The sequence below is a fragment of the Scyliorhinus canicula genome, chromosome 5 (genome assembly GCF_902713615.1).
Source record: "Scyliorhinus canicula chromosome 5, sScyCan1.1, whole genome shotgun sequence".
NCBI lineage: Eukaryota > Metazoa > Chordata > Chondrichthyes > Carcharhiniformes > Scyliorhinidae > Scyliorhinus > Scyliorhinus canicula.
This window is the reverse complement of record NC_052150.1, coordinates 182852927-182880701: the sequence shown is the minus strand read 5'-3', so window position 1 is coordinate 182880701 and position 27775 is coordinate 182852927. Positions and strand designations below refer to the sequence as shown.

The following is a 27775-nucleotide window of genomic DNA, read 5'->3' as shown; positions in this document are numbered from 1 at the left end:
GAGCAGCATAGCTCGCATGCTCTGAGGAATCACGATCCTATCGAGCTTCATGAGGATGCCGTCCACCATCGTCAGGTTGTCCTTGATGTTGTAGAACTGGGGACATTGTCCCTTCTGCCAGCCATTTGTAAGGTGCTGCATCACTCGCTGTAGCAGAGGATCCTTGGCTGTTTTCTCACGAATTTGGATGACCCTCTCATCAGAGGCCGGAAGGTTGGTGGCACACAATTGCACCTGCGCGTCAATGTGGCAGATGAAGTCAGATTGTTCACACGGTGTGGTAATGAACCTGGAAAGGGCATCTGCAACAATGAGTTCTTTGCCTGGCGTGTAGACAAGTTCACAGTCATAGCGGCGTAGCTTGAGAAGGATTCGCTGTAACCGAGGCGTCATGTCATTTAAATCCTTCTGGATCACGTGGACTAGTGGCCTGTGGTCTGTCTCTACCGTGAATTTTGGAAGGCCATAAACATAGTCGTGAAACTTGTCGATTCCCGTTATGAGGTCTAGGCATTCCTTCTTAATCTGAGTGTACCGTTGCTCAGTGGGCGTCATGGCTCTGGAGGCATACTCAACTGGAGCCCAGTACGAGGAGTCATCCCGTTGGAGGAGCACCGCCCCAATGCCAGCCTGGCTCGCGTCAGTGGATATCTTGGTCGCCTTGGTTGGGTCGAAGAACGCCAGAACCGGGGCTGTGGTGAGCTTTGCCCTAAGCTCACGCCATTCCTTTTCATGCGCAGGCAGCCACTGGAATTCTGTCGACTTTTTGACGAGATGGTGGAGGGCTGTGGTGTGGGACGCCATATTGGGAATGAATTTCCCGAGGAAGTTGACCATCCCTAGAAAGCGGAGGACCGACTTCTTGTCCTCTGGAGTCTTCATGGCATTGATCACCGAAACCTTGTCAGCATCTAGCCGCATGCCTTGCTGCGAGATGTGGTCACCAAGGAATTTGATGTCTGATTGACCGAACGAGCACTTGGCCCTGTTGAGCTGGAGACCATGCTCATGGATTCTTTGGAATACCTGCTTGAGGCGAGCGATGTGTCCTTAGAGAGTTGTGGACCAGATTATGACATCGTCAACATACACTCGCACCCCCTCGATACCCTCCATCATCTGTTCCATGATGCGGTGAAATACCTTTGAGGCAGAGATGATGCCAAAAGGCATCCAGTTGTAGCAGTAGCGACCGAACGGGGTATTGAATGTGCACACTTGCGACTGGATGCGTCCAGCTGTATTTGCCAGAACCCCTTGGAGGCGTCCAGCTTCGTAAAGAATTTGGCATGAGCCATCTCGCTGGTTAACTCTTCTCGTTTTGGTATCAGGTAATGTTCCCTCATGATGTTGCGGTTTAGATCCTTAGGGTTGATGCAGATTCGAAGCTCCCTTGACGGCTTCTTGACGCAGACCATGGAGCTGACCCAGTCCGTGGCTTCTGTGACCTTTGATATGATGCCCTGGTCCTGGAGGTCCTGTAATTGCTGCTTGAGGCGATCCTTGAGGGGTGCCAGCACCCGACGTGGTGCATGAATTACAGGGGTGGCATTCGGTTTGAGCAGGATTTTGTATCGGTATGGGAGCGTGCCCATTCCGCCGAACACGCTGTGGTACTGCGTGATGATGTCATCAATATCAGCCTGGAAGTTTTCATCAGGTGAGGCCGTTGCCTGTGATGATGTCATGGTGTGAACTCGCTGAACCAGGTTCAGGAGCTTGCAGGCCCGAGCACCGAGCAGGGATGCTCTGTCAGGTCCTACGATCTCAAACCGCAGCGTCGCTTTAATTCACTTATTGGACGCTCCGAGTTGGCACGAGTCACTGGCAGCTATGGCATTGCCATTGTAGTCAAGGAGCTGGCAGGTTGGTGGAAGAATACTTGGTCTGACACGGATGGTGTCAAGATCGGATTTCGAGATGAGGTTTGCCGATGCGATGGTATCCAGTTTGAACCGGATGCGAGCCTTGTTAACTGTGAGGACAGCACACCACTCATCGTCGGGATCCATGCTGAGGATCGAGAGGTGCTTCACTATCATGGAGAAAGGCAGCACAAGCTTCGGAATGATGCCCACCCGGTATGGGGACTTGAGGCACTCAGCATCAGGATCTGTTGGGCTGTCGGGATCGGAATCTGGCATGCCTTGCTGTATTGAATGGACACTTCTGCACCGTGGCTGGGATCCCTGGCTGCTGGGCAGTGGAGCAGATCTGCAAAGTGCTGTGTAGTGGCCAAGCTTGCCACACTGTAGACACCGTCGTGATTTTGCCGGACATTGCTGCTTTAAATGGGCGGATCCACAATTCGGACACGTCATGACGCCAACGTCAGCACGTTCCATGCGCCATCGCGCATGCGCAGTGCGGTCGAACAACGTATGCACCTGCGTAGTCTTGTTGTCTGTCTCACCATCCCCTCGGTCATGGCGTGCATGCGCAGGGGCCCGGGAAAAGTGCGCAAAATGGCCACTCTCGTCAATACTTGGGCCCTGCATTTGTGCGATAGCCTGCACCCGTTCCGCCTCGTGGGAGGCTAGCTTTGCATTCTCTGCCGCCCTGCTGTGGGAGTACCGATTGTTAGCATGTTCGTGGACAACGCACATTTCAATGGCGATGGTGAGGGTGAGCTGCTTGACTTTCAGGAGCTGCTGGAGAAGGGAATCGGAGTTGACCCCAAAAACATACCTATAAATTCGGTGAAAATCTTTGAAAGTGGCAACACAAGTGGACAAGATAGTCAAGAAAGCAGATGGAATTCTTGCCTTCATTGTATAGAACCTTGGTACGACCGCACTTGGAATATTGCGCACAATTCTGGTCGCCGCACTACCAGAAGGATGTGGAGGCTTACGAGAATAAAGCCTGGTCTGGAGGGTGTTAGCCATGCGGAGAGGCTGAATAGACTTGGACTGTTTTCATTAGATCGACGGAGGTTGAGGGGTGACAAGGTTATGAGGGGCATAGATAGAGTGGATAGGCAGGCACTCTTTCCCAGGGTGGAGGAATGAGTCACCAGGTGGCATAGGTTTAAGGTCCTTGGGGCAAAGTTTAAGAGGAGATGTGCGAGGCAGGTGTTTTACAGAGAGGGTGGTGAGTGCCTGGAACATGCTACCAGGGGAGTCTGTGGAAGCAGATACATTAACGGCGTTCAAAAGGCATCTTGACAAATACATGGATAGGATGGTATGGAAGGATACGGCATAAGGAAGTGCTGAGGGTTTTGGCCAGGGTTGTTATCATGACCGCTACAGGCTTGGAGGGCCGAAGGGTCTGTTCTTGTGGTGTATTGTTCTTTGTTCCCCCAGCTCTCCCCTCGCCACCTCAAAGGTATCAGGTGCTTTCCCCACCACCCAACCATGGAACAATCATCGGGGGCTCTCCCCTCTCCCCATGACCGCTGCAGCAGTATTGCTGCTGCACCCTCCTCCCCCCTCAATGCCAGATTACCTCCTCAATGCCTACTCAACCCAGTTGATTCTCGCTGATGGCAAAAGCAGGCACAAAATCACCCCTTATGCATTTCTTTAAATTCTATGGTTTTACTAAATTAGTTATCATATGTCCCATTAAAACAAAAGTGAAATGTTAAACGTGCTGTTAGGTAATTTGGACATTCTGAATTCTCCCTCTGTGTACCCGAACAGACACCGGAGTGTGGTGACTAGGGGCTTTTCGCAGTAACTTCATTGCAGTGTTAATGTAAGCCTACTTGTGACAATAAAAGATTATTATCATTATAGTATTATTATTCTTTATTATATGTTAATTGTATATGGGCTTAAACTGATGACATTGTTATGTTCTTAGTAAAGACCAGTGAGGAATTCAAACTCCCAGTTATGAAGTATAGGAATTGCACAAGAGTCCACATTTTATATAAAAACCCTTCACTGTACAAGAGTTAAATTCAACAAGTACTAACATTATGGGTGGTATTCGCCGCTCCTGGGCCCCACAGGGGGCCAGCATGGTGCTGGAGTGGTTCACGCCACTCCAGCGTCCTGGCGCCGTGCCAACCCGCGCATGTGCAGTTGGGGCAACTCAATCCTGTGCATGCGCAATTGGGCCGCGCCATCCTGTGCATGCGCGGGGAACTTCTTACGTGCGCCGGCCCTCACCAACATTTCGCCGGTATTCTGGGGCCAGCCGCGGAAGGAGGTAGTCCCGGGGGGAGTCCGGCCCGCCGATCGGTGGGCCCTGATCATGGGCCAAACCCCATTGGAGACCCCCCTGGTGAAGGAGCCCCCCCTCACACCCCCCCCCCCCCCACAGGCCGCCCCCCCTCCCACAGCGTTCCCGCACAGTTCCCGTCAGCAGCGACCAGGGGTGGACGGCGCCGGCGGGAACCTGCCGTGTCGGAGCGGCCGCTCAGCCCATCCGGGCCAGAGAATCGCCGCTCGCCGCTTGCGGCGATTCTCCGAGCGGCACTGCCCGATTCTCGTGCTGCTGGTTTTGGGGTGGTGGAAGAATCGCGTGTGGGTGTCGGGGCAGCGTGGCACGACTCACACGGCGCCCCTGCGATTCTCCCACCCGGCGTGGAGGGGGTGAATACCGCCCTATACATTTCAAACACTTTGGTCTGGATGTCCGTCTATCGATGTGAAATCCCAGAAATGGCCGAAAATTCTCAGCCCCATCCCTGAACGCAGCTTCATGATGTGGGGCCGGGGGGGCGGGGGGGGGGGGGGGGGGGGGGGGGGGGGGATGGAGGAGATCTGAAGCTAGACTGGTGTTCATGCAATTTGCACAGGCAGCTGGACATATAAATTGCCACCTTCCTCCAGTGGTATTTTGGTAAACTAGGGGCAGAAATTTTCCTCTTAGGGTTAAGTCATGTAGCAGGGACAGGGAGTGTTTCGTCTTGTGTAGGCCACTATGAATTTGCGGCATATAGCATGACTCCAGTTTCATTAACTCAAAACTGGCATGCATGAGAGGCATCATTGGGCCATCTGCAGTAGCAGAATTGAATCCACCCACAATCTGTAAGCTCATGGCCCAGTTTATCCTTCACTCTACCATCACCATTAAGCTGATGGATCAGCACCAGTTCAATGAGAAGTGCAGGAGAGCATGCCAAATATACCTATAAATTAGGTGAAAACCTGCAACACCATTTGCATTCCAAACAGCGAAAGCATTATGCAATAGAGTTAAGCAATTATAGAACCAACAAAGCAATTGAAGATGATTGGGCCTAGGACACTACCCAAAGAATTCCTGCAGCAATGTCTAAGTTCTGCAATTACCAGCCTCCAATAACCACATCCATCTTCTTTTGTGGTAGGTATTAATGCAGCCAGGAGAGAGTTTTCCCCTGATTTCTATTGTCTTCAATTTTGCTAGAGCTTCTTGATGCCACACTCAATCCAATGTTGCCTTGATGTCATTTATCTTTGTCGAAAATTCAATTTGCCAATTCTGAAAGTTCAGTACTATCTTCTTGTAATTTGTTGCAATCTTCCTCAATATTGATTGTTTCCCCCAATCTGTGTCATCTGCAAATTTAGAAGTTCCATAATTAACATCATTAATCTAAATTATTAAAAACAGCGGCCCTAGTACTTATCCTTATGGAATATCAGTTCCCATCTCTGGTACTCAAAATAACAACTTTTTACCTCTATTCGCTGCTTTCTGCCTTGAAGTTAGCTCACGACCCATTCTGCTACTCGTCTCCTGACTATTATTTTTTTAAATAAATTTAGAGTACCCATTTCATTTCTTCCAATTTAAGGGGCAATTTAGCATGGCCAATTGACCTACCCTGCACATCTTTTTGGGTTGTGGGGGTGAAACCCACGCAAATACGGGGAGAATGCAAACTCCACACGGACAGTTACCCAGAGCCGGGATCGAACCTGGGACCTTGGTGCCGTGAGGCAGCAATGCTAACCACTGTAAAATCTCGGCCTACTTTTTCTCTGGATTCTTTCAAAATGTGCCAATATAACCTGTCTAGACCAGGGATTGTATTGCTTTTAAATTTGATTGGTTTCTTTAACATTTCACCCCTTTTTATTTTAAATGTAATTAATTAATTTCTAACCCCATCATCTGATATTATGTCTTATTTCTCTGGTAAATACTGAAGCAAAGCAATTATTTAACCTTCCTGCCTTGAAGAAGTTGTATCTGTCCATGATTCATATGATCCAGTTACTTTGAGATTAATGTTAAATCTGAGATCATTTAAAAATTGCTTTTCTAAAGTTAGTTTTTGGATCCAGTGTGAGAAAAAGCCAGAGAAAATAATATAATTGTCACCATCAACAATTCTGTCGATGCGACTGAGACCTAGGCATAACATGGTAGCACAGTGGTTAGCACTGTTGCTTCACAGTGCCAGGTGCCCGGGTTCGATTCCCGGCTTGGGTCACTGTCTGTGTGGAGTTTGCAAGTTCTCCCCCTGTCTGCGACAGTTTTTTCCGGGTGCTCTGGTTTCCTCCCACAAGCCCCAAAAGACCTGCTGTTAGGTGAATTGGACATTCTGAATTCTCCCTCAGTGTACATGAACAGGCACCATAGTGTGGTAACGAGGGGATTTTCATAACAACTTTATTGCAGTGTTAATGTAAGCCTACTTGTGACACTAATAAAGATAATTATTATTACAGTAACATCTTTTGTGTAGCCCAGTGACTATTGACGTTGATGCTGGATAGGAATGGTTTGGTAAAGCTGCAAACGAAGAGACTATTGCAATCATTCAACCCACTGTAGCACTTGAGACAACATTCAGAGCAGCTACAGCAGTGGAGGGTGACCAAATTATAAAACTTTAGGCTTTTACTTCCAAAGTAGAGACAGTAAAGGCACTGTATACATTAGAAAGACATTTGGATGTTTGTGGAGAAATGGAATCTAATACATGGAAGGATCTCTGCCATCTGGAAAAAGATGACTAATTTTTCATGCACGATTAAACCGGCAAAGATAACTGATTTTATAAACAGTTCACTGTTGTTGCAAACAACTGTTCTACTGTATATCTGGTCATTTATTTTGTTACAGATGCTCAGTGTGTTGGCACTATACAGTACTTTTTTGTATACAGGAATAAATGTCCTGAGAATGCACTTTGGTTCACAGAATAGTCAGTGGTAGTGCAGCAAACAGTTTTTTTATAATTTAATGCAATGACTAGTTTTACTTCTGTATTTCAATTAACCAGCTAAAATGCAGTCTGCATTTTTAAAATCCCATTAAATCAGTGATTTTAAACCTAATACTGCCAATCTTCCTAACCCTAATGCCACTTCAAAACCCAGAGAAGTCTGGCAAATCTATCTTTAGGAATTAACTTCCAACAACAATATATGTTGCTGACTCTTTTCAGAAGCTTATACCTTTTATATGATCATATGATAATAGCATCTGTTTCTGTTTGATTTCTCAAAAAGATTAGGAAAAAGACAGTGTCAGCATAGAATCATAGAAGTTATGATCAGAAAGAAACTATTCAGTCTATTAATCATACATCTATTGCTCCTAACTTTTCAGTGAGAGCCATCTACTGTATGTCGTTGTATGATCCTTCCTTTATCAATATCCTTTTATATTCTTTTGAAATGCTTGGCCTATTCCTTTTTAAATCAGGGCCGGGATTCTCCCTTACCCGGCGGTGCGGGGAGGTCCCGGCGTACCGGAGTGGCGAGAACCACTCCGGCGTCGGGCCTCCCCAAAGGTGCGGAATTCTCCACACCTTTAGGGGCTAGGCCCGAGCCGGAGTGGCTCCCGCTCCGCTGAACGGCCTTTGGCGCCCCGCCGACCGGCGCCACGGCTGGCCGAAAGGCCTTCGCCGGCCGGCGTGAGCCTGCGCATGCGTCGAAGCGTCAGTGGCCGCTGACGTCACCCCGGCGCATGCGCGATGGAGGGGGTCTCTTCCGCCTCCGCCATGGTGGAGGCTGTGGCGGCGGCGGAAGAAAAAGAGTGCCCCCACGGCACAGGCCCGACCGCCGATCGGTGGGCACCGATCGCGGGCCAGGCCACCGTAGGGGCACCCCCCGGGGTCAGTTCGCCCCGTGCCCCCCCCAGGACCCGGGGCATGTTCGCGCCACCTGCTCCCGCCGGCACCAGAGGTGCTCTGATTCCCGCCGGCGGGAACGGCCTGTCAGCGGCGGGACTTCGGCCCATCGCGGGCCGGAGAATCGCCGCGGGGGGCCCACTGACCGGCTCAGTGTGATTCCCGCGCCCACCGATTCCCAGGTGGCGGAGAATTTCGGCCACGGCGGGGCGGGATTTACGCCGGCCCCGGGCGATTCTCCGACCCTGCGGGGGGTCGGAGAATTCCATCCCATGTTGCAGTCACTGCCTCAGTAGCCAATTATGATGAAGCTTTTCATGCTCTAATATTCATTACACTTTGCCTGTCATTTTCTTTGTTGATCCTGAGATCCTTTGTAACCAATCTGCCACCCAGTAAAAATAATCTTTGACTATTTACTTTCTCAAAACTTTTGGTAGTTTTAAAACCTGGTCTTAGATTCCCTCCTAATTTTATCTCTTCGGTAAAGTTTTTGATCCTGAACTGTGCTTCTCACCCCATTTCCTGTTTATCACCAAGATCTACCTAATTCTATCTCAGTGATATCGCCCCTCTGCACCTCTGTCTCAACTTAACTGTTGCTGAAACCTGCATTCTGCTCTAATTACCTCTCGACTTAAATACTCCACTGCTTTCTTAACCAGCCTCCTACCTTCCAATCTCCATAAACCTGTGCACACCACAAACACTGTGCCCAAATCATAGATCTGGATGTCTTATGTTGTCTCCTGGCCTGGCAACCTGCCTTGACTTTAAAATTTGTATTCTTGCTTTCAAATTGGTCCATGCTTTTGTCCATCCCAGCATCTCTGTAACCCCCCTCAGCGCTTCACCTCTCCATGATTTCTGTGTTCCTCCTGTTCTGGCTTTTCCCGCATCTCTGATTTTAATCATTGTTAGTCGTGCTTTCAGCTGTCTACACCAAAAGCTCTGACATTCCCTGCCTAAATGTTTCACCATCTCTATATATTTCTCTCAACTCCTTTAAAACACTACTTAAAGCATATCTCTTTATCCAAACTTTTGGCATCTATCCTAATATCTTCTCAGCTCAGCATCAACTTTTGTCTCCTAACACTTCCATTAAGTACTTTAGGATATTTGACCATGTTTAATATTTTGATACAAGTTGTTTTTTGTGACATATAACTAAAGTATCTTTCACATCATTCTACTGGGGAAATCTCAATCAAATGCATTCCAGATCTCTGATAGTCTTCCTTTACTGGGGTGCCCAGTACTGAATAAATACTCGAACAGACTAGCAGTCTGTGCAACACTAGCCCTCTGGCAAAATTTCAGTAGCAAACAACAGAAGGGCTTCTGCTGATGATTTGCACACATCTCCTTGCTTTTGTATTAATTATTCCTTTTTTAAAATACAAAACCCCATTCACATTTTTTTGGCCTTTTATACCTTCGGCTAGTTCCCTAATCTTGAGAAAAATGTGGTCAGAACCTCATTGTGTGCTTGGCTGTACGGATAACATGGACTACAGACTTCACTGAATTTGGCAAAGTCATTTTGCTTATATAATTTAAATATGCTCTTTGTACAGTTTTCTTAAGAACAGGGAATGGTGTGGCAGCAAGTAAGTGGGGAATGAGGAATGCACAAGCACTTAAAGGGCTGCCAATAAACTGGTGCTGTTTTATTTTCATTGAGCCAGAACAGTATGTTCTGGCATATTCCTGAGAAGATGATGTCTGGAGCAAATGATAAAATTGTCCTCTTCAATAAAACAGTCTGAATGTGTTGTTGAAGGAGGTACAACAGGTCTTAGGCATGGCTAAGTAGATATGCATGGATCAGGAAGTATAGCTCCTGGTCCGATTTCAAGTGAGTAACAAATGCCTGAAGTGCTTTGATCCCACTGCAAAAGCTCCTCTTCCTCCTGCAAATCAGTAACAGCCTTTGGCAGGCCCAATTGGGATCTGGTTGAAGTGGAGTTTGGCAGCTGGTGGCAAAAACATTGTTGTGACTAGTAGCCCTCCAGTAAGCTCTCTTGCAACATTTCAGTAGCACACAACAGAAAGAACTATTGCAGAATCAACAACATGGCACCATAAATCCAAAATTCAAAAGAAGCGAAGACCAATTTTCTAACTGGGGCTCAGCAGGAAAATGTACAGATGAGGCATATGCACTCCAGCACTGTCTCTGCATTAGGTCTTGCCTGATAGCCAAATTCCAATAGATAGCACAGCATATTTCATCTATATAATTGATGTATCTGCGCTACTGCAAATTAATTTTAAATGGGTAAGTCCTGGAGCAAATCTGCCTGAACGACAAAGACTCAGTAGGTCTTAACTCTTCAAAACTAGCTTGTTGATAAAACTATTCATATTCCAGTTGCAAACTTAAATTGACATAAGGAACATACTACTGCTGGTGTAGCGTTTGTCGTGTCTGTCTCTTTAAGACAGGATGTGGAGCTGCCGGCGTTGGACTGGGGTGGGCACAGTAAGGAGTCTGAAAATACCAGTTTAATGTCCAACAGGTTTATTTGGAATCACTAGCTTTTTGAGCGCAGCTCCTTCATCAGGTGAAGGAAGAGGTGGGTTCCACAAACACATGTATAAACAAAGTCAATGATGCTTCTTTTATCTCTAATCACCATTCTGATTTACTAAAACTCTTTTCCACTTCATATATAATTACTATGTACTCTGTCAATTATTCTTTTTTTGTCTACTGTATATGTACTGTGTACGTTCCTTTGGCCGCAGAAAAATACTTTTCACTGTACTTCGGTACATGTGACAATAAATCAAATCAAATCAATCAAATCAAGCTCCATTGCCTCCTCTGGCATCCCAAAGTAGTGCTCTCTGTTGTTAAAGGTCACCCAGAGGCGAGCCGGGCACAACATCCCGAATTTCACCTCCTTTTTAAAGAAGCCAGCCATCACCCGGTTAAACCCGACCCTCCTCTTCGCCAGATCTGGGCCTAGGTCCTGATACACTCGTAGCTCACTCCCCTCCCAGGAACGTCTCTACGTATGCCTCGCCCATCTCAGAATCTTTTCCTTGTCCAGGAACTGGTAAAGACGCACCACCATTTCCCTCAGTGGCTCGTTTGCCTGCAGCCTCCTCATCAGCGCCCTGTGTGCTCAGTCAACATCCAGGGGCCGGTCAAAGGCCCCCTCTCCCATCAGCTTTTCCAGCATTCTGGCCACATACATGGCAGCTTCCACTCCCTCAATGCCTTCAGACATTCTTACAATTCTCAAGTTCTGCCTCTGGGAGCAGTTCTCAAGGTCCTTTCCCTTCTTCTGTAGCCGCTTCTAGGTCTTCTACTCCTACCTTGGCCGTCAACAAAGTCTACTGCTTCTCGTGCTCCCTCACCACCTCCTCCACTTTCCGGATAGCTTGGCCCTGGGATTCCAGCCTCTACTCCACTCGATCAATTCCCAACTTCAGCAGGTCTACAATACTTTTGACCTTGGCTAGGTCCTCATGGGCCTCTCTCCCATGCCGGCTGAACGTCTTGTTTAAGAAGTCCACCAGATGGTCTATTGACCATTGGGTAGGCAGCGGAGAACCTGCACCCTCCGCAATTCTTAAGCTGTGACGTACGAACATTCTCCTGCTCCAACTACTCCCTTCTTCTCGACCCACATCTGGCCCATGCATCCATCCACCAGTGGAGTCAGACTTCCCTCTAGCCAGCCCTACACCTTCTTCAGCCCCACATCCACCCTCCGAACGGGGAAAAGGTCCGAAAAAAACAGCCTCGAGTGGGACTGCCAAATGTACGACCATTCACACCATGGCCGCCACCAGAAGTTCAAGGAGCTAATTTTCATCATCATGTGATAATCTGATGGAGCAATTCTCAACCCATTATAGAACCAAAAGAGATGATCATTCTAAATAAAAGCAAATTACTACGGATGCTGGAATCTAACACAAAAAGAGGAAGTATTGGACAATTTCAGCAGATCTGACAGCATCTGTGGAGAGAGAAGGGAGCTAACGTTTCAAGTCTTGGACAAAGGATCATCCAGACTCAAAACGTTAACTCCCTTCTCTCTCCACAGATTATCATTCTATTTGAAATGAAAATTATATGGGTTCTATTATTGCTGCCAGATTACCACTGTGGTAAAATTATTTTTAAAACTATGGAAAAGAACATTTTTTTTCCCCAACAGGATAATTGAATCTCAAGACGGAGTTCGGTTGTTATGGTCTTTACTCAAAAAGCCGAATCCAGACATTCAAGCAAGTGCAGCTTGGGCTCTCTGTCCTTGTATTGAAAATGCCAAGGTGAGTTTATTGCTGCTTTTAAGTTCTTTAAGGGCAGGACTTTGTCCATAAAATGTCTACTTATTACGCTGACAGTTAACACCACTGCACAGCAAAAACAAACCAGGCAGAGGAAAATGTACTCAGATTTCTTATTGGATTAATGGGCAGAAAATTCAACTTAATCTAAGATATATAACTGAATGTCGTGAAATGATCACCCGAGAGAGCCAAAGTAGAAAGTTTCACCCAATGTGTTGCAAATCCAAGCTTATGGCAGACATTGATGGCACAAGTATGCATTGATATACAATAACACATTCTCTTCGGAATTAGTCATTTTCAAAGGAAAGCATACACTGAACTTTAATGTATTTAGAAACTTATTTAAATTATAACCTCTATCCACTAGGAATATAACCAATAAACATTTACACTTAGTTTCTCAGTCAGGGTAAATGTGCTCCCAAGCATACTCTGTAAAATAATCAGCCATAGAATCATTATAGCGCATGTTGCTCATTCTGGGTGAGTGTGCTTTACACTCAATTTGGCACTGTTTCGTTCCTTAGCTTTAGAGTCGCCAGGTATCGTTAAGATACCGCCACAAGTTTCAAGTTCAAGTTCAAACCAATAAATCCATACACCAGTTAGTAAATTCAAACAAGACACGTTTATTATAATACAGTAATCCACTAATCATGCATATAAAACTATAAGACTAGGCTAATCCTACCACTAACAGGCCAATACTTATCTGGATAAGGGGACTGCCGGATCAGGGAACAACGGCCTCTAGCTTTGTCCTGGGTCCGCAGGCTTCCAGTAGTTATGGACTAAAGGGGGTCAGGAGTGTCTACTCTTGTAGCGTGCGTTGTATGACACTTACGTGATGGCGGCTGCTGTCCAGACCTCTCCTCCTCAAGGTTCTTCTGCTGCAATGGTGTTCTGCTGGGAGGGCTGGCTGGTCAAGGAGAGGCTGGCAGAGAGAGAGAGCTGGGGTCGGGGTCTCTGTCTTATACCTCTCTCAGGGTCTCGCGCCCACCTGGGCGGACCCTCTATACACTCGCAATCGATTGGGTCTCTTCCCAATCGATTGATTTGAATTCCCCAATAACGGGGCAATCCCTCGATCACTGGGCGGTTCTTGGGACTTATTGTTTTGGACTTCTCTTGGCGCCGAGAAGTCTGGCCTTCCATTCAATGTATCGATTTGCGTTAACTTGTTTCCATTGTACCTGGGAATCACCTCATTAGTACGCTAACTTGTTCTTTTCACAGTGCTGTCTGGTTTCTGCAGCAGTCAGAAAATACAAGTGCTTTTGCAAGCTGCTTGCTTTTGCAACATGTCCATTTTCCCTGCATTCCTTGTAATCTTCCATTTTGTGTTGGGCAGTGGCCACCCCAGGTGGCTACACGCAGAAGGAGGTCATTCAGCCCATCAAGTCTGCATTGACCCTCTGAAAGAGCACCCTACCTAGGCACACTCCCCCTATACCAGTAAACCCACCTAACCTGCACATGTTTGGACACTAAGGGGCAATTTAACAAGACCAATCCGCGTAACCTGCACAACTGTGGGAGGAAACTGGAGCACCTGGAGGAAACCCACACAGACACGGGGAGAACATGCAAACTCGACTCATACAGTCACCCAAGGCTGGTGCTCTGGTGCTGTGAGGTAGCACTGCTAACCACTGCGCCACCGTGCCACCCTTAATAACTGAACATGTTTCAATAAGATCATTCTTTTAAATTCTACAGAATAAAGGCCTAGACTACTCAATCTCTCCTCATAGGACAATCCCGTCATCTCAAGAATTAGTCTAATGAACTTTGGTTGCTCTCCTTCCAGGAAAGTCTAATCTTCCTCAGATAAGAAGAATAAGACTGTACATAGTACTCCAGGAATGGTTTGACCAAGACTCTTTACAATTGTAGTGAGATTTCTTTTTTAAAAATTAAAAACATTTTTAGAGTGTCCAATTCATTTTTCCAATTAAGGGGCAATTTAGCGTGGCCAATGCACCTACCCTGCACATCTTTTGAGTTGTGAGGGCGAAACCCACGCAAACCCAGGGTGAATGTGCAAACCCCACACGGACAGTGACCCAGAGCCGGGATCGAACCTGGTACCCGGCACTGTGAGACAGCAGTGCTAGCCACTGCGCCACCATGCTGCCCTATAGTAAGACTTCTTTAATATAATCTTCCAGTCCTTTTGCAGTGAAGGCTAACATACTATTTGCTTTCTTAATTGCTTGCTGAATCTGTATATTGGCTTTTGGTGAATCCATAGCAGCTAGTTCAATTATGACTGATTCGTTTTATAAAGGAATACAATGTGATAATATTGAAAGTATAGTCAATTTGAATGAATGTATCACAATATTAATTAGAATTTATTGTGCATTTTTATGATTTATAACTTTTGTTATATAATGTGGCTGCCTAAAATCAACACATGCGGAAGCTGTAACTAATATAAATCCATATATAAAAGTTTCCAGGGCACTCTGTTCCAGGAGGCAGGCAGATCTCATAGGTCAGGGACGTCAGATTGGGTTGATGGTCAGGGAGTGACTGGAAAAGAGACCAATACGGAACTCCAAAAGATAATAACGGAGGGGCCTCAGTCCTTGCAAATGTCCAACAGGTTTAAGGTTCTTGAAACTTGTGTAGACAAGAGTAGGAACTGCAGGAGGAAGCACAAACCAACATCAGCACCATGGTTCATAGAGTTATTCAAGTTAGGGGAGCATAAAATAATGTAGTTCTACGAGGAAACAGTTTAGTTCGGAGGATAGACAGTGCTCTTTGCAACTGAGAGTGGGAGTCCTGAAGGCTGTGTTGTCTGTGAGTGCCAGGGTTAAGCACATCTCCTCAGATCTAGCAAGGAACTTTGAGTGGCAGGGGAGGGATCCAGTGGTTGTGGTCCATGTAATATTTAAGGTTTGCTAATCAGGTTACACAAAATAGGAGTCAATAATTCATAAGTGATTTTAATGTAACTTATTAAGAAGCAACAGTTTAGATATGATACATAATCTAACTAAACAGAAAAGACATGTGACTCATGATACAAAGATCTATAGAGGGGCATGTAGCATTGAGGAAGCAGGCGGGCTGCAGAAGGACTAGGACAGGCTTAGGAGAGTGGGCAAAGAAGTGGCAGATGGAATACAGGGCGCGACTCTCCGCAACCACGATGGGTGGGAGAATAGCGGGAGAGCCGCTCCCGCACCTCCGGCTATTCTCCCACACCCCCCAAAATGGCGTGTCCGGTTTTGCGACACGCCGCTCGGAGAAACGCGGGCCGCCGTTTTTCACGGCGGCCCGTGATTCTCCGGCCCGAATGGGCCGAGCGGCCTGCCGTTCCCGACCTGTTCATGACAGCGGCAACCACACCTGGTCGCTGCCGTCGTGAACATGGCGCGCCAGGTAAGTGTGGGGCCTGTGGGGGGCGGATCGGGGATCGAGCACCACGACCGTGCTCGGGAGGGGACGGGCCCGCGATCGGTGCCCACTGATCGTCGGGCCGGCGTCTCAAGGGGACGCACTCTTTCCCCTCCGCCACCCCGCATGATCAAGCCGCCAAGTCTTGCGGGGCGGCTGAGGGGAAAGACGGCAACCACGCATGCACGGGTTTGAGCTGTCCAACCCGCGTATGCGCGGCTGACGTCATTAGGCGCCGCCACGGCATCATTCTTGGCGCGCCGGGCCTTGAAGCCGGGGAGGGGAGAATAGGGGGCTGGGAGAGGCTTCTGACGCCGTCGTGAACCTCTCCGGGTTTCACGACGGCGTCGGGCCTTGCGGAGAATTCCGCCCACAATGTGGAAAAGTGTGAGGTTATGCACTTTGGATGGAGAAATGGAGGCATAGACTATTTTCTAAATGGGAAGATGCTGAGGAAATCAAAGCACAAAGGCATTTAGGAGTCCTTGTTCACAATTCTCTTATGGTTAACGTGCAGGTTCAGTCGGCAGTTTGGAAGGCAAATGCAATGGATTGGATTGGATTGGATTTGTTTATTGTGACGTGTACCGAGGGACACTGAAAAGTATTTTTCTGCGAGCAGCTCAACAGATCATTAAGTACTAGGGAAGAAAAGGGATGAAAAGAAAATATATAATAGGGCAACACAAGGTATACAATGTAACTACATAAGCATCTGCATCGGATGAAGCATACAGGGTGTAGTGTTAATGAGGTCAGTCCATAAATGGGTCATTCAGAAGTCTGGTAACAGCGGGCAAGAAGCTGTTTTTGAGTCTGTTCGTGAGTGTTCTCAGACTTCTGTATCTCCTGCCCGATGGAAGAAGTTGGAAGAGTGAGTAAACCGGGTGGGAGGGGTCTTTGATTATGCTGCCCACTTTGCCCAGGCAGCGGGAGGTGTAGATGGAGTCAATGGATGGGAGGCAGGTTTGTGTGATGGACTGGGCAGTGTTCACGACTCTCTGAAGTTTCTTGCGGTCCTGGGCCGAGCAGTTGCCATACCAAGCTGTGATGCAGCCAGATAGGATGCTTTCTATGGTGCATCTGTAAAAATTGGTAAGGGTTAATGTCGACATGCCAAATTTCTTTCGTTTCCGGAGGAAGTATAGGCGCTGTTGCGCTTTCTTGGTTGCAGCGTCGATGTGGGTGGACCAGGACAGATTTTTGGAGATGTGCACCCCTCGGAATTTGAAACTGCTAACCATCTCGACCTCGGCCCCGTTGATGCTGACAGGGGTGCGTACAGTACTTTGCTTCCTGAAGTCAATGACCAGCTCTTTAGTTTTGCTGGCATTGAGGGAGAGATTGTTGTCGCTGCACCACTCCACTAGGTTCTCAATCTCCCTCCTGTATTCTGACTCGTAGAGTGGGGAGCCAAGTCCTAGGTGGAGTGGACTCGATGGGCCGAATGGCCTTACTTCCACTCCTATGTCTTATGGTCTTATTCGAGATCCGGTATCGTCAGCAAACTTGTAGATGGAGTTGGAACCAAATTTTGTCATGCAGTCGTGTGTGTACAGGGAGTAGAGTTGGGGGCTAAATATATGCAGTGGGGCCCTGGTATTGAGGACTATTGTGGAGGAGGTGTTGTTGTTCATTATTACTGATTTTGGTCTGTTGGTCAGAAAATTGAGGATCCAGTTGTAGAGTGGGGAGCCAAGTCCTAGGTTTTGGAGCTTTGATATGAATGTTAGCATTCATGTCGAGAGGGCTAGAATACATAGAACTTGGAACATAGAACATTACAGCGCAGTACAGCCCCTTCGGCCCTCGATGTTGCGCCGACCTGTGAAACCACTCTAAAGCCCATCCACACCATTCCCTTATCATCCATATGTTTATCCAATATCCATTTAAATGCCGTTAATGTTGGCGAGTCCACTACTGATGCAGGCAGGGCATTCCATGCCCTTACTACTCTCTGAGTAAAGAACCTACCTCTGACATCTGTCCCCTCAATTTAAAGCTATGTCCGCTCATGCTAGCCATCAACATCTGAGGAAAAAGGATCTCACTGTCCACCCTATCTAATCCTCTGATCATCTTGTATGCCTCAATTAAGTCACCTCTCAACCTTCTTCTCTAACAAAAACAACCTCAAGTCCCTCAGCCTTTCCTCAGAAGATCTTCCCTCCATACCAGGCAACATCCTGGTAAATCTCCTCTGCACCCTTTCCAATGCTTCCATAACCTTCCTATAATGTGGCGACCAGAATTGCACGCAATACTCCAAATGCGGCCGCACCAGAGTTTTGTACAGCTGCAAGGTGACATCATGGCTCCAAAACTTAATCCCTCTCCCAATAACAACTAACACACCATACGCCTTCTTAACAACCCTCTCAACCTGGGTGGCAACTTTCAGGGATCTATGGACATGGACACCGAGATCTCTCTGCTCGTCCACGCTACCAAGAATCTTACCATTAGCCCAGTACTCTGTCTTCCTCTTACTCCTTCCAAAATGAATCACCTCATACTTTTCAGCATTAAACTCCATTTGCCACCTCTCAGCCCAACTCTTATCAGCTTATCTATTTCCCTCTGTAACCTGCAAAATCCTTCCGCACTGTCCACAACTCCACCGACTTTAGTGTCATCTGCAAATTTACTCACCCATCCTTCTACGCCCTCCTCCAGGTAATTTATAAAAATGAGAAAAGGCAATGGCCCCAAAACAGATCCTTGTGGTACACCTCTAGTAACAACACCAGGCTGGACATTTCTTATCAACCACCACCCTCTGTCTTCTTACAGCGAGCCAATTTCTGATCCAAACTGTTAAATCACCCTGAATCCCATGCATCCATATTTTCTGCAATAGCCTACCGTGGGGTACGTTATCAAACGCTTTACTGAAATCCATATACACCACATCAACTGCTTTACTCTCGTCCACCTGTTTGGTCACCTTCTCAAAGAACTCAAGAAGGTTTGTGAGGCACGACCTACCCTTCACAAAACCGTGTTGACTATCCCTAATCAAATTATTCCTTTCCAGATGATTATTAATCCTACCTCTTATAAACCTTTCCAAGACTTTGCCCACAACAGAAGTAAGGCTCATTGGTCTATAGTTACCGGGGTTGTCTCTACTCCCCTTCTTGAACAAAGGGACAAGATTTGCTATCCTCCAGTCTTCTGGCACTATTCCTGTAGACAATGACGACATAAAAATCAAATGCTCAGCAATTTCCTCCCTAGCTTCCCAGAGAATCCTAGGATAAATCCCATCCGGCCCAGGGGACTTATCTATTTTCAAACTTTTCAGAATTGCTAACACCTCCTCCTTATGAACCTGAAGCCCTTCTAGTCTAGTAGCCTGTATCTCAGTATTCTCCTTGACAACATTGTCTTTTCCCTGCGTGAATACTGACGAAAAATATTCATTTAGCACCTCTCCTATCTCCTCGGACTCCATGCACAACTTCCCACTACTGTCCTTGACTGGCCCTACTCTTACCCTAGTCGTTCTTTTATTCCTGACATACCTATAGAAAGCTTTAGGGTTATCCTTGATCCTAGCTGCCAAAGACTTCTCATGTCCCCTCCTGGCTCTTCTTAGCTCTCTCTTTAGGTGCTTCCTAGCTAACTTATAACTCTCGAGTGCCCTAACTGAACCTTCACGTCTCATCTTTACATAAGCCTCCTTCTTCCTCTTGACAAGTGATTCAACTACTTTAGTAAACCACGGTTCCCTCGCTCGCCCACTTCCTCCCTGCCTGACAGGTACATACTTATCAAGGACACGCAGTAGCAGTTCCTTGAACGAGCTCCACATTTCAATTGTGCCCATCCCTTGCGGTTTCTTTCCCCATCCTATGCTTCCTAAGTCTTGCCTCATTGCATCATAATTGCCTTTCCCCCAGCTATAACTCTTGCCCTGCGGTATATACCTATCCCTTGCCATCGCTAAAGTAAACGTAACTGAATTGTGGTCACTATCACCAAAGTGCTCACCTACCTCCAAATCTAGCACCTGTCCTGGTTCATTACCCAGTACCAAATTCAATGTGACCTCGCCTCTTGTTGGCCTATCTACATACTGTGTCAGGAAACCCTCCACACATTGGACAAAAACTGACCCATCTAAAGTACTCGATCTACAGCGTTTCCAGTCAATATTTGGAAAGTTAAAGTCCCCCATAAGAACTATCCTGTTACTTTCGCTCCTATCCAGAATCGTCTGTGCAATCCTTTCCTCTACATCTCTGGAACTTTTCGGAGGCCTATAGAAAATTCCCAGCAGGGTGACCTCCTTTCCTGTTTCTAACCTCAGCCCATACTACCTCAGTGGACGAGTCCTCATCAAACATCCTTTCTGCCACCGTAATACTGTCCTTGACTAACATGCCACCCTCCCCCTCTTTTACCACCTTCCCTGAGCTTACTGAAATATCTAAACCCCGGAACCTGCAACAACCATTCCTGTCCCTGCTGTAGCCATGTCTCTGAAATGGTTACAACATCAAAGTCCAAGGTACCAACCCATGCTGCAGGTTCACCCACCTTATTCTGGATGCTCCTGGTGTTGAAGTAGACACACTTTAAACCACCTTCCTGCCTGTCGGTACACTCCTGCAATCTTGAAACCTTACTCATGACCTCACTACTCTCAACCTCCTGTATACTGGAGCTACAATTCAGGTTCCCAACCCCCTGCTGAATTAGTTTAAACCCTCCCGAAGAGCATTAGCAAATTTCCCCCCCAGGATATTGGTACCAAAGGGTTGTCCTTCTGAGGTTGTTAAAGGCTCTGGTCAGACCCCATTTGGAGTATTGTGAGCAGTTTTGGGCCCTGTATCTAAGGAAGGATGTGCTGGCCTTGCAAAGGGTCCAGAGGAGATTCACAAGAATGATCCCTGGAATGAAGAGCTTGTTGTGCGAGGAACGGTTGAGGACTCTGGGTCTGTACTCATTGGAGTTTAGAATGATGAGGGGGGGTCTTATTGAAACTTACAGGATACTGCGTGGCCTGGATAGAGTTGATATGGAGAGGATGTTTCCACTGTAGGAAAAACTGGAAGCAGAGGACACAATCTCAGACTAAAGGGACCATCCTTTAAAACAGAGATGAGGAGGAATTTCTTCAGCCAGAGGGTGTTGAATCTGTGGAACTCTTTGCTGTAGAAGGCTACGAAGGCCAAATCGTGGAGTGTCTTTAAGACAGAGATTTCTGATCAATAAGGGGATCAGGTGTTATGGGGAGAAGGCAGGAGAATGGGGATCAGAAGAATATCAGCCATGATTGAATGGCGGAGCAGACTAGGTGGGCCAAGTGGCCTAATTCTGCTCCTATGTTTATGGTCTTATAACAGCTGAGAACGGTTTACTGGTCCTGATTCAGAATAACGGATGGGGAAAGGTTGAGGTTTCTGATCTCCATGGCTGGTAGTAACAGGCTCAACAGAATGGTTTACTAGTGTCAGTTCAGACAAACAGATGATGATGCTGATCTCTGTGGCTGCAAGTGACAATCTCTTGTCGGTTGGCCAACAACAGCCTACTTCTCTCTGCTCTTTGCCTCATCAAGTGAACCGAGATATCAGGAAGCTCTTCATCATGTCTTAAGCAAGGGTGGAAATGGCAGTTTTTCCTGTGAACGTATATTCAAATTATATGAATTAAGAACAGGAGTAGGTATTCCGGCCCCTCAAGCCTACTCCACCATTCAATAAGATAATGGTTCATCTGTTTATGGCCTCAACTGCACATTCCTACTTACCCCCTCATACCTTTTGACTTCCTTGTCAATCAAAAATTAACCTAATTCCAATTTAAAATCTTCAATGATCCTTCCTCCGCCACTCTTTGGGAAAGAGAGTTCCATAGACTCACGATCCTCTGAGAGAAAGAAAATTCTCCTCACTTGCGGCTCAGATGGGAGACCCCTTATTTTTAAACTGTGTCCCCTAGTTCTAGCCTTTCCCACAAGGGTAAACATGCTTTTTGCATCTATTCTATCAAGTTCTTTCAAGATTGTTTCAATAAAATTGCCTTCTCATTCATCTAAATCTCATTGGGTAAAGGCCCAACCTTTCCTTATAGAATAACCCTCTTATTCCAGGAATCAGTCAAATGAACCTTCTCTGAATTGCGTCTAATGCAATTTTGTCCTGTTTTGAATAAGGAGACCCAAAACCGTCCACAGTACTCTAGATGTGGCCTCAACAATACCCTGTACAACCGTAGCAAAACATCCCTACTTTTATATTCGATTCCCCTTGCAATAAGCAACAACATTCCATTAAAATAATACGCTTTTTTTAAATCTTCCTGTTAAAGTAGACAAGTTCTCATTTTCCCACATTATACTCCATCTGCCAAATTTTGTGCCCACTCAGTTAACCTATATATATCGCCTTGCAGACTCCAGGGTGGAATTTTCCAAAAAAATGGCAATGTATCATTTTCAGTGTGCAAATCAGTGCGAATCCCATCGGCCCCAACAGCACGATTCAGTTCGCAATCATTAGGTACTTGGAAAAAATGTTTGCCCTCATGTGACAGAAATGGTGCAAAGCATCTGATTCACCCCCCCTGGGAGTCATCTGAGCACTTCAACAAGGGGGGTGCTGTATTTAAATGGCTCTACAGCAATTGCTCATTGCCAAGCCAGGAGGTTGGCAGAAAGAAGACCAGCTCGCAGATTTTTGGATAATCCTCTTCTGGCTACTCAGACTGACAAATCAGTCTGCTGTAATCCACGTGGTGGGTGTGATATTGAATCAACCCTGTGTCTCTACTCACTGAGTGTCTCCACTGGAAAGAGGAAGATCATGTGTGCTGTCTGTATCATGTATCCTTTATATATGGCTTGGTGTAATGCCCCTCTGTGGTAGTGTCACCTCTGTGTTTATCGTGAATTCCCATTGGTCGTGTCCTATCTAACTGACCTATTGGTTGAGTGTCTGTGTGTCAAGTCTCTGGTGCTCCCTCTAGTCTCTAGCTAGTCTACATGTATTTACATTAATCCCTTGTTTATTTACAGTGATGCATAGCACCACAACCCCCCCTTTTTATCGTGTTACATATTTTCTGTACACTTAAAGAAAATTGAACAAAAAACAGGTAGATAAGCGATGCTCTGTACAAGTTATGAGAATAGCGATTAAACAATAAGTCCAAATCATATGTGTGAGTCCAAAACCCATCAATCATCATGGTCGAATGTCTTTCTTGTTGGGTTGGTGATTTTGATGGTGGCCTGTCCTTGTGAACGCCATCAGTGTCCTTGTGCATCAGGAACCAAGAAGTGGTCAAATCACTTCGTTGTCTGATTTGAAGTCTTTTTTTTTCTTCTGATGCTTGTGATAGTGATGTTGGATGGCATCTGTCCTGAAAGCCAGGCTGCCTGTTGGTAGTGCAGCAAACGTGAATTGGGAGGATGCATCGTCCTGCCATGGTATGTCATTGTACTGAGCTGAGCAGTAACAGTGTCCCTCATGGGCAGAGTTGTACCATGTCGTACCAGTCGTAGTTCCATTGGTGTAGTCTTTGTTGTGCTTGCTGTCGACGATGTTGTCTGTGGTACGCGTCGTCTCGTTGTCTTTGATATGGTTTTCAGACGTCGTGATGTTGTTGTGTTCGCTGCGCTCAAGGACCACACTCTGTGGATAATACGAGTCCTTCACACAGATACTCATGTCAGTGTGCATTGTGGCATCTGCTGTCACCTTGAGCGTGCTGTCACTGAGTTTGCGGCACTCCCCGTCTGGAGTCATGTCCGGCTTACTTGTATCAGCTTTGGCGTTTGGTTGCTCCCCATCTGGAGTCTGGTCTGTTTTACTTGAGTCAGTGTTGGTTTGTCGATGCTCCCCGTCAGGAGTCTGGTCTGTGTCACCTGAGTCAGTTGTGGTTTGTCGATGCTCCCCGTCTGGAGTCATAGCAGGTTCACTGGAGTCGGCTGAGATTTCTAGATGCTCCATGTCTGGAGTCAAAACATTCAGGAATGCATTTGCATCTGGAGAGGCTCGAGCGAATGAGGTTTGAAGTAACGTGGTGTCACCGGAGTCACCAGTGGTCTCACTGTGATTCTCGAGTGCCTCTGTACTCACTAGCTGAGGTCTGTCACATTGCACATCTTGTATGGGACGTGGGATGCTGTCGTCACCTGTCTCACAGAGCCTCAGTAGCTTATTGTTGTTCACTTGGGCTGGGTAAACCGTCAGAGTCTTCTTCTGGTTGCTCAAACAATGTGGGTGGACTATCATAGTCGCTTTATTGTTCACTGGAGCACTGTCATAGTCTTCCTGCTGTGCACTTGAGCATGGCAGACTGTCATAGTCTTTCTGTTGTTCACATGAGCATGGCAGACTTGCATTGTCTGCTGCTGGTTGCTCAGAGGAGGTTGCTAGACCCTCATGGTCATGTTCAGGCAAGGACTGCGCTTTGGAGTCTTGCGTTGCTTCTATCGTGGAGGCTGTCCACGAGCTCGCTGTGGAGGCTTGCGTCACTCGAGTCACTTCTTGTTCATGCAAGGACTGTGGTGTGGAGTCTTGCATGCCTTCTATCGTGGAGTCTTTCAACGCTTTCTGTGTGGAGGTTGGGACCCTTTGTGGTGCGTGGACCACACTCTGTGTGGAGTCGGGAACCCTTAGCAGTGTGTAGGCCACTCTCTGTGTGGCAGCAGGCCGCTCTCTGTGGGCTTGTACTGCTCTCTGTCTCTCGGTGTCAGGCCGCAGCATAATCCTGCACTCACGAGTTGGGATATCATATATGCTGGGCTGAAGATCCTCGAATTCGAAGAGCTCGTCATCGGAGTCTTGAATGCACAACACGTCTAGTTGTGGTTCAGATTTGGTACTGGGGTAGCCTCCCAAGGTGAAAGGTTTGTCTGAGTCGTAGTCTTCCAGGACCATATCATCACTGTTTGTGTCGGAGCTGGCATTGGCCTTGTGATGTCCAGAGAAGAAATAAAGGTCGGTGTCGTAGTATTGAAGGACTGTATCATCTCTTTGGGCGGTGCTAACTGCTTGTTGCAGGGTTTTGCGGAGGTTACTTTCAGTTCCCGGTTGAATTTCAGGCATTGTGCTGTCATTCCAGGTGAAAGAATCTTGTTTTACGGCTTAAGAATTTTTTTTTTAGTTTTGAGACATTTCCCCTTTAAGTGGGCGTGGTCTGGGGCCTCTGACATCATGATGCATGTGACGTAGGTTGTAGGAAGCGATTGGACATGCTCAGATTGCTGTTCCTTTACTGGGGGCCTTCTCCACTGCGCATGTGCAGCACCTTTACCAAGATGGCTGCAATTCAAAACTGCAGATTTCTTCTGCAAGCCTACCTCGCGGTGCATTTTGCTGCTTCATTTTACCGTTTGTTTTGGTATTCTCCTCGCAGAATTCTTGCAAGGAGAATACCAGAATTTTTTCAGGACTGCCTGGAAATCGCTCTTGTTTTGCCCCTTTGAGTATTTGAAGATCTGGAAGATTTCAGCTGCTTCTGGACCCGCGATGGTGAGTAGAAGCTTTATTTTCTCTGCATCAGCCATGTCTTGTAGGTCGGCTGCTCCCAGGTAGATCTCGAATCTCTGACTGAACCAACACCAGTTTTCACTGAGATTCCCTTGGTACCTGAGCTGCTGCGGAACCGGAATCCTGAACATTGTCTTCCCTGGCTGTTGTTGCTGGTTGTCACTGTTTGCTGAGTTGTAACTATATGGATTGAAACAGCCACTCCTGTAGTACCATGTCTTTTTATGCTCTTTGCGGAGCATAAGTGGCTTCCTTGATGTGCACTCTGACAAAGGAAGGTTCAGATGTGGAGATAACTTCAACACATTTATTGAACTATTTACAATTCTCCTACTCGGGTTCGACTCTACTGTTAATCCTCTTCTGGCTACTCAGACTAACAAACCAGTCTGCTGTAATCCACGTGGTGGGTGTGATATTGAATCAACCCTGTGTCTCTACTCACTGAGTGTCTCCACTGGAAAGAGGAAGATCATGTGAGCTGTGTCCTTTATATATAGCTTGGTGTAATGCCGTCCTCTGGTACTGTCACCTCTGTGTGTATCGTGAATGCCCATTGGTCGTGTCCTATCTAACTGACCTATTGGTTGAGTGTCTGTGTGTCATGTCTCTGGTGCCCCCTCTAGTGTCTAGCTAGTCTACATGTATTTACATTAACCCCTTGTGTATTTACAGTGATGCATATCACCACAGTGGCAGCTCTGGTCAGTGCCAACAGCCTCACCAAGAGAACAGTGGTTAACAGAGACAAGCACCATGGTGGGAAAACCTAGCAGGCAGGAAGGCCTCTGGGCCATTACCTAGTGAGCACCACATTGCTTCTGACATACATGAGGTGGAGACAGGGGCATCCCAGGAATTGGACAGTCAGAAGTCTGCTGGATCCCAGGATTTAGCTGTGCCCCAGCCAGGATCTTAGCCTCTGGACATTTTTATCCCTCAGCTACTGCAAGGACAGAGCCGAGAATACCAGAAGAGGTTGTCAATGAAATTCCTGCGACTGCAAGACCGAATGGAGGAGTCCAATGCTTTCAGTGACATGAATGTCAACACTGCAAGGGTGACATTTGTAGTGGAAAGCGTGGGGCAATACGTTTGATCCTCAGTCCCTGAGTACCATGGCTGAGGGGTTCAACACGATGGTGCAGACACTGGCGGGCCTCCAGTATTGGCAGCACCAGATGAATATGAGGCTTCTGGAGGTCACTCCAGTTGCCCCTCCATCCCATGTAGTAGCCCAGGGTCCCACAAACACCTGGAGGGAGGTCCTCCTGGGGCCTTCCACCTAGGAGACCCTGGGAGTGATGAACCCTTCTTAAACCACCCCCTTCTTGATACCGACATATTTCAGAAGCAGCGGGCAGAACAGGATGCCGCAGCAACATCAATGCCACCCAAAAATAGGCTGGGGCACTCCAGGTCCCTCTCCTGCAGAGGATACCCACCAAGGGCATCTTAGGCAGCAAAGCACGGAAGGCAGCAACCTGCCTCCACTTCAGATATGCATCCTGAGACTACACCGAATGGGCAGCACGGTAGCATAGTGGGGGACGCACGGTAGCATAGTGGTTAGCACAATTGCTTCACAGCACCAGGGTCCCAGGTTCGATTCCCGGCTTGGGTCACTGTCTGTGCGGAGTCTGCACGTTCTCCCTGTGTGTGTGTGGGTTTCCTCCAGGTGCTCCGGTTTCCTCCCACAGTCCAAAGATGTGCAGGTTAGGTGGATTGGCCATGCTAAATTGCCCTTGGTGTCCAAAATTTCCCTTAGTGTTGGGTGGGGTTACTGGGTTATGGGGATAGGGTGGAGGTGTGGACTTAGGTCGGGTGCTCTTTCCAAGAGCCGGTGCATGCTCGATGGGCCGAATGGCCTCCTTCTGCACTGTCAATTCTATGATTCTATGTAGTGGGTGGGTTAGCAAGGCTAACGAGTTGTAGAGGCACAGAATTGGCACAGTAGAAGTTTGGCACAGATAGTTGGAGGTCATAATTAAATGTCTCAATTCCACTTGTCACCTTATTAAAGCTCATTGTTGTTCACAACCTTAAGTCCTCACTCTTTGGGCATGATTCAGTGGCCTCAATGCACGTGAGCGAGAGCACAACAACGCCAGCGAGTAGCAGGAGAGGCCATAAATGAGAAATATGCCAAACTGTTTGCGATGGGCAAAATTGGGATCCTGCTGTAATGTGGTGAGAAAGCAATAATCACCACTTAAGCTCTATTTCTATACAATTAACGGGAGCTACCCCATATCCAATGGCCTCCTGTGATCCAACACCCTCGCCAGCAAGTGGCCAGGCTGGCGCCGATTAGTACTCCTTTTTAGAAATGTGAACCTGGCAGAAGAGCTGCTACAGGGAGCTGAGGAGGTGAGTAGCCATCTTCGCTCACAGGGGCCCCCGCTCCGACGAGGTGTGCGTGGACAGAGCATTATGGATGTGGGGGACGAGGGGGAGATCAGTGGGGGAATGGAGGGTCCAGGGGTGGATGACATTGCAATTT

At 47.2% G+C, this 27775-nt stretch overlaps 1 protein-coding gene across 4 annotated transcripts in view; it reads left to right on the top strand.

The window, feature by feature from the left end:
* Window positions 1-27775, top strand: part of odad2 (outer dynein arm docking complex subunit 2) — a 434182-nt gene that overhangs the window by 325015 nt on the left and 81392 nt on the right. For all 4 annotated transcript variants that reach the window (XM_038798210.1, XM_038798206.1, XM_038798208.1 and 1 more), the window contains exon 17: window positions 12211-12325. In XM_038798210.1, the coding sequence (XP_038654138.1) occupies window positions 12211-12325 (115 nt within the window). The remainder of the gene's footprint in view (window positions 1-12210; window positions 12326-27775) is intronic.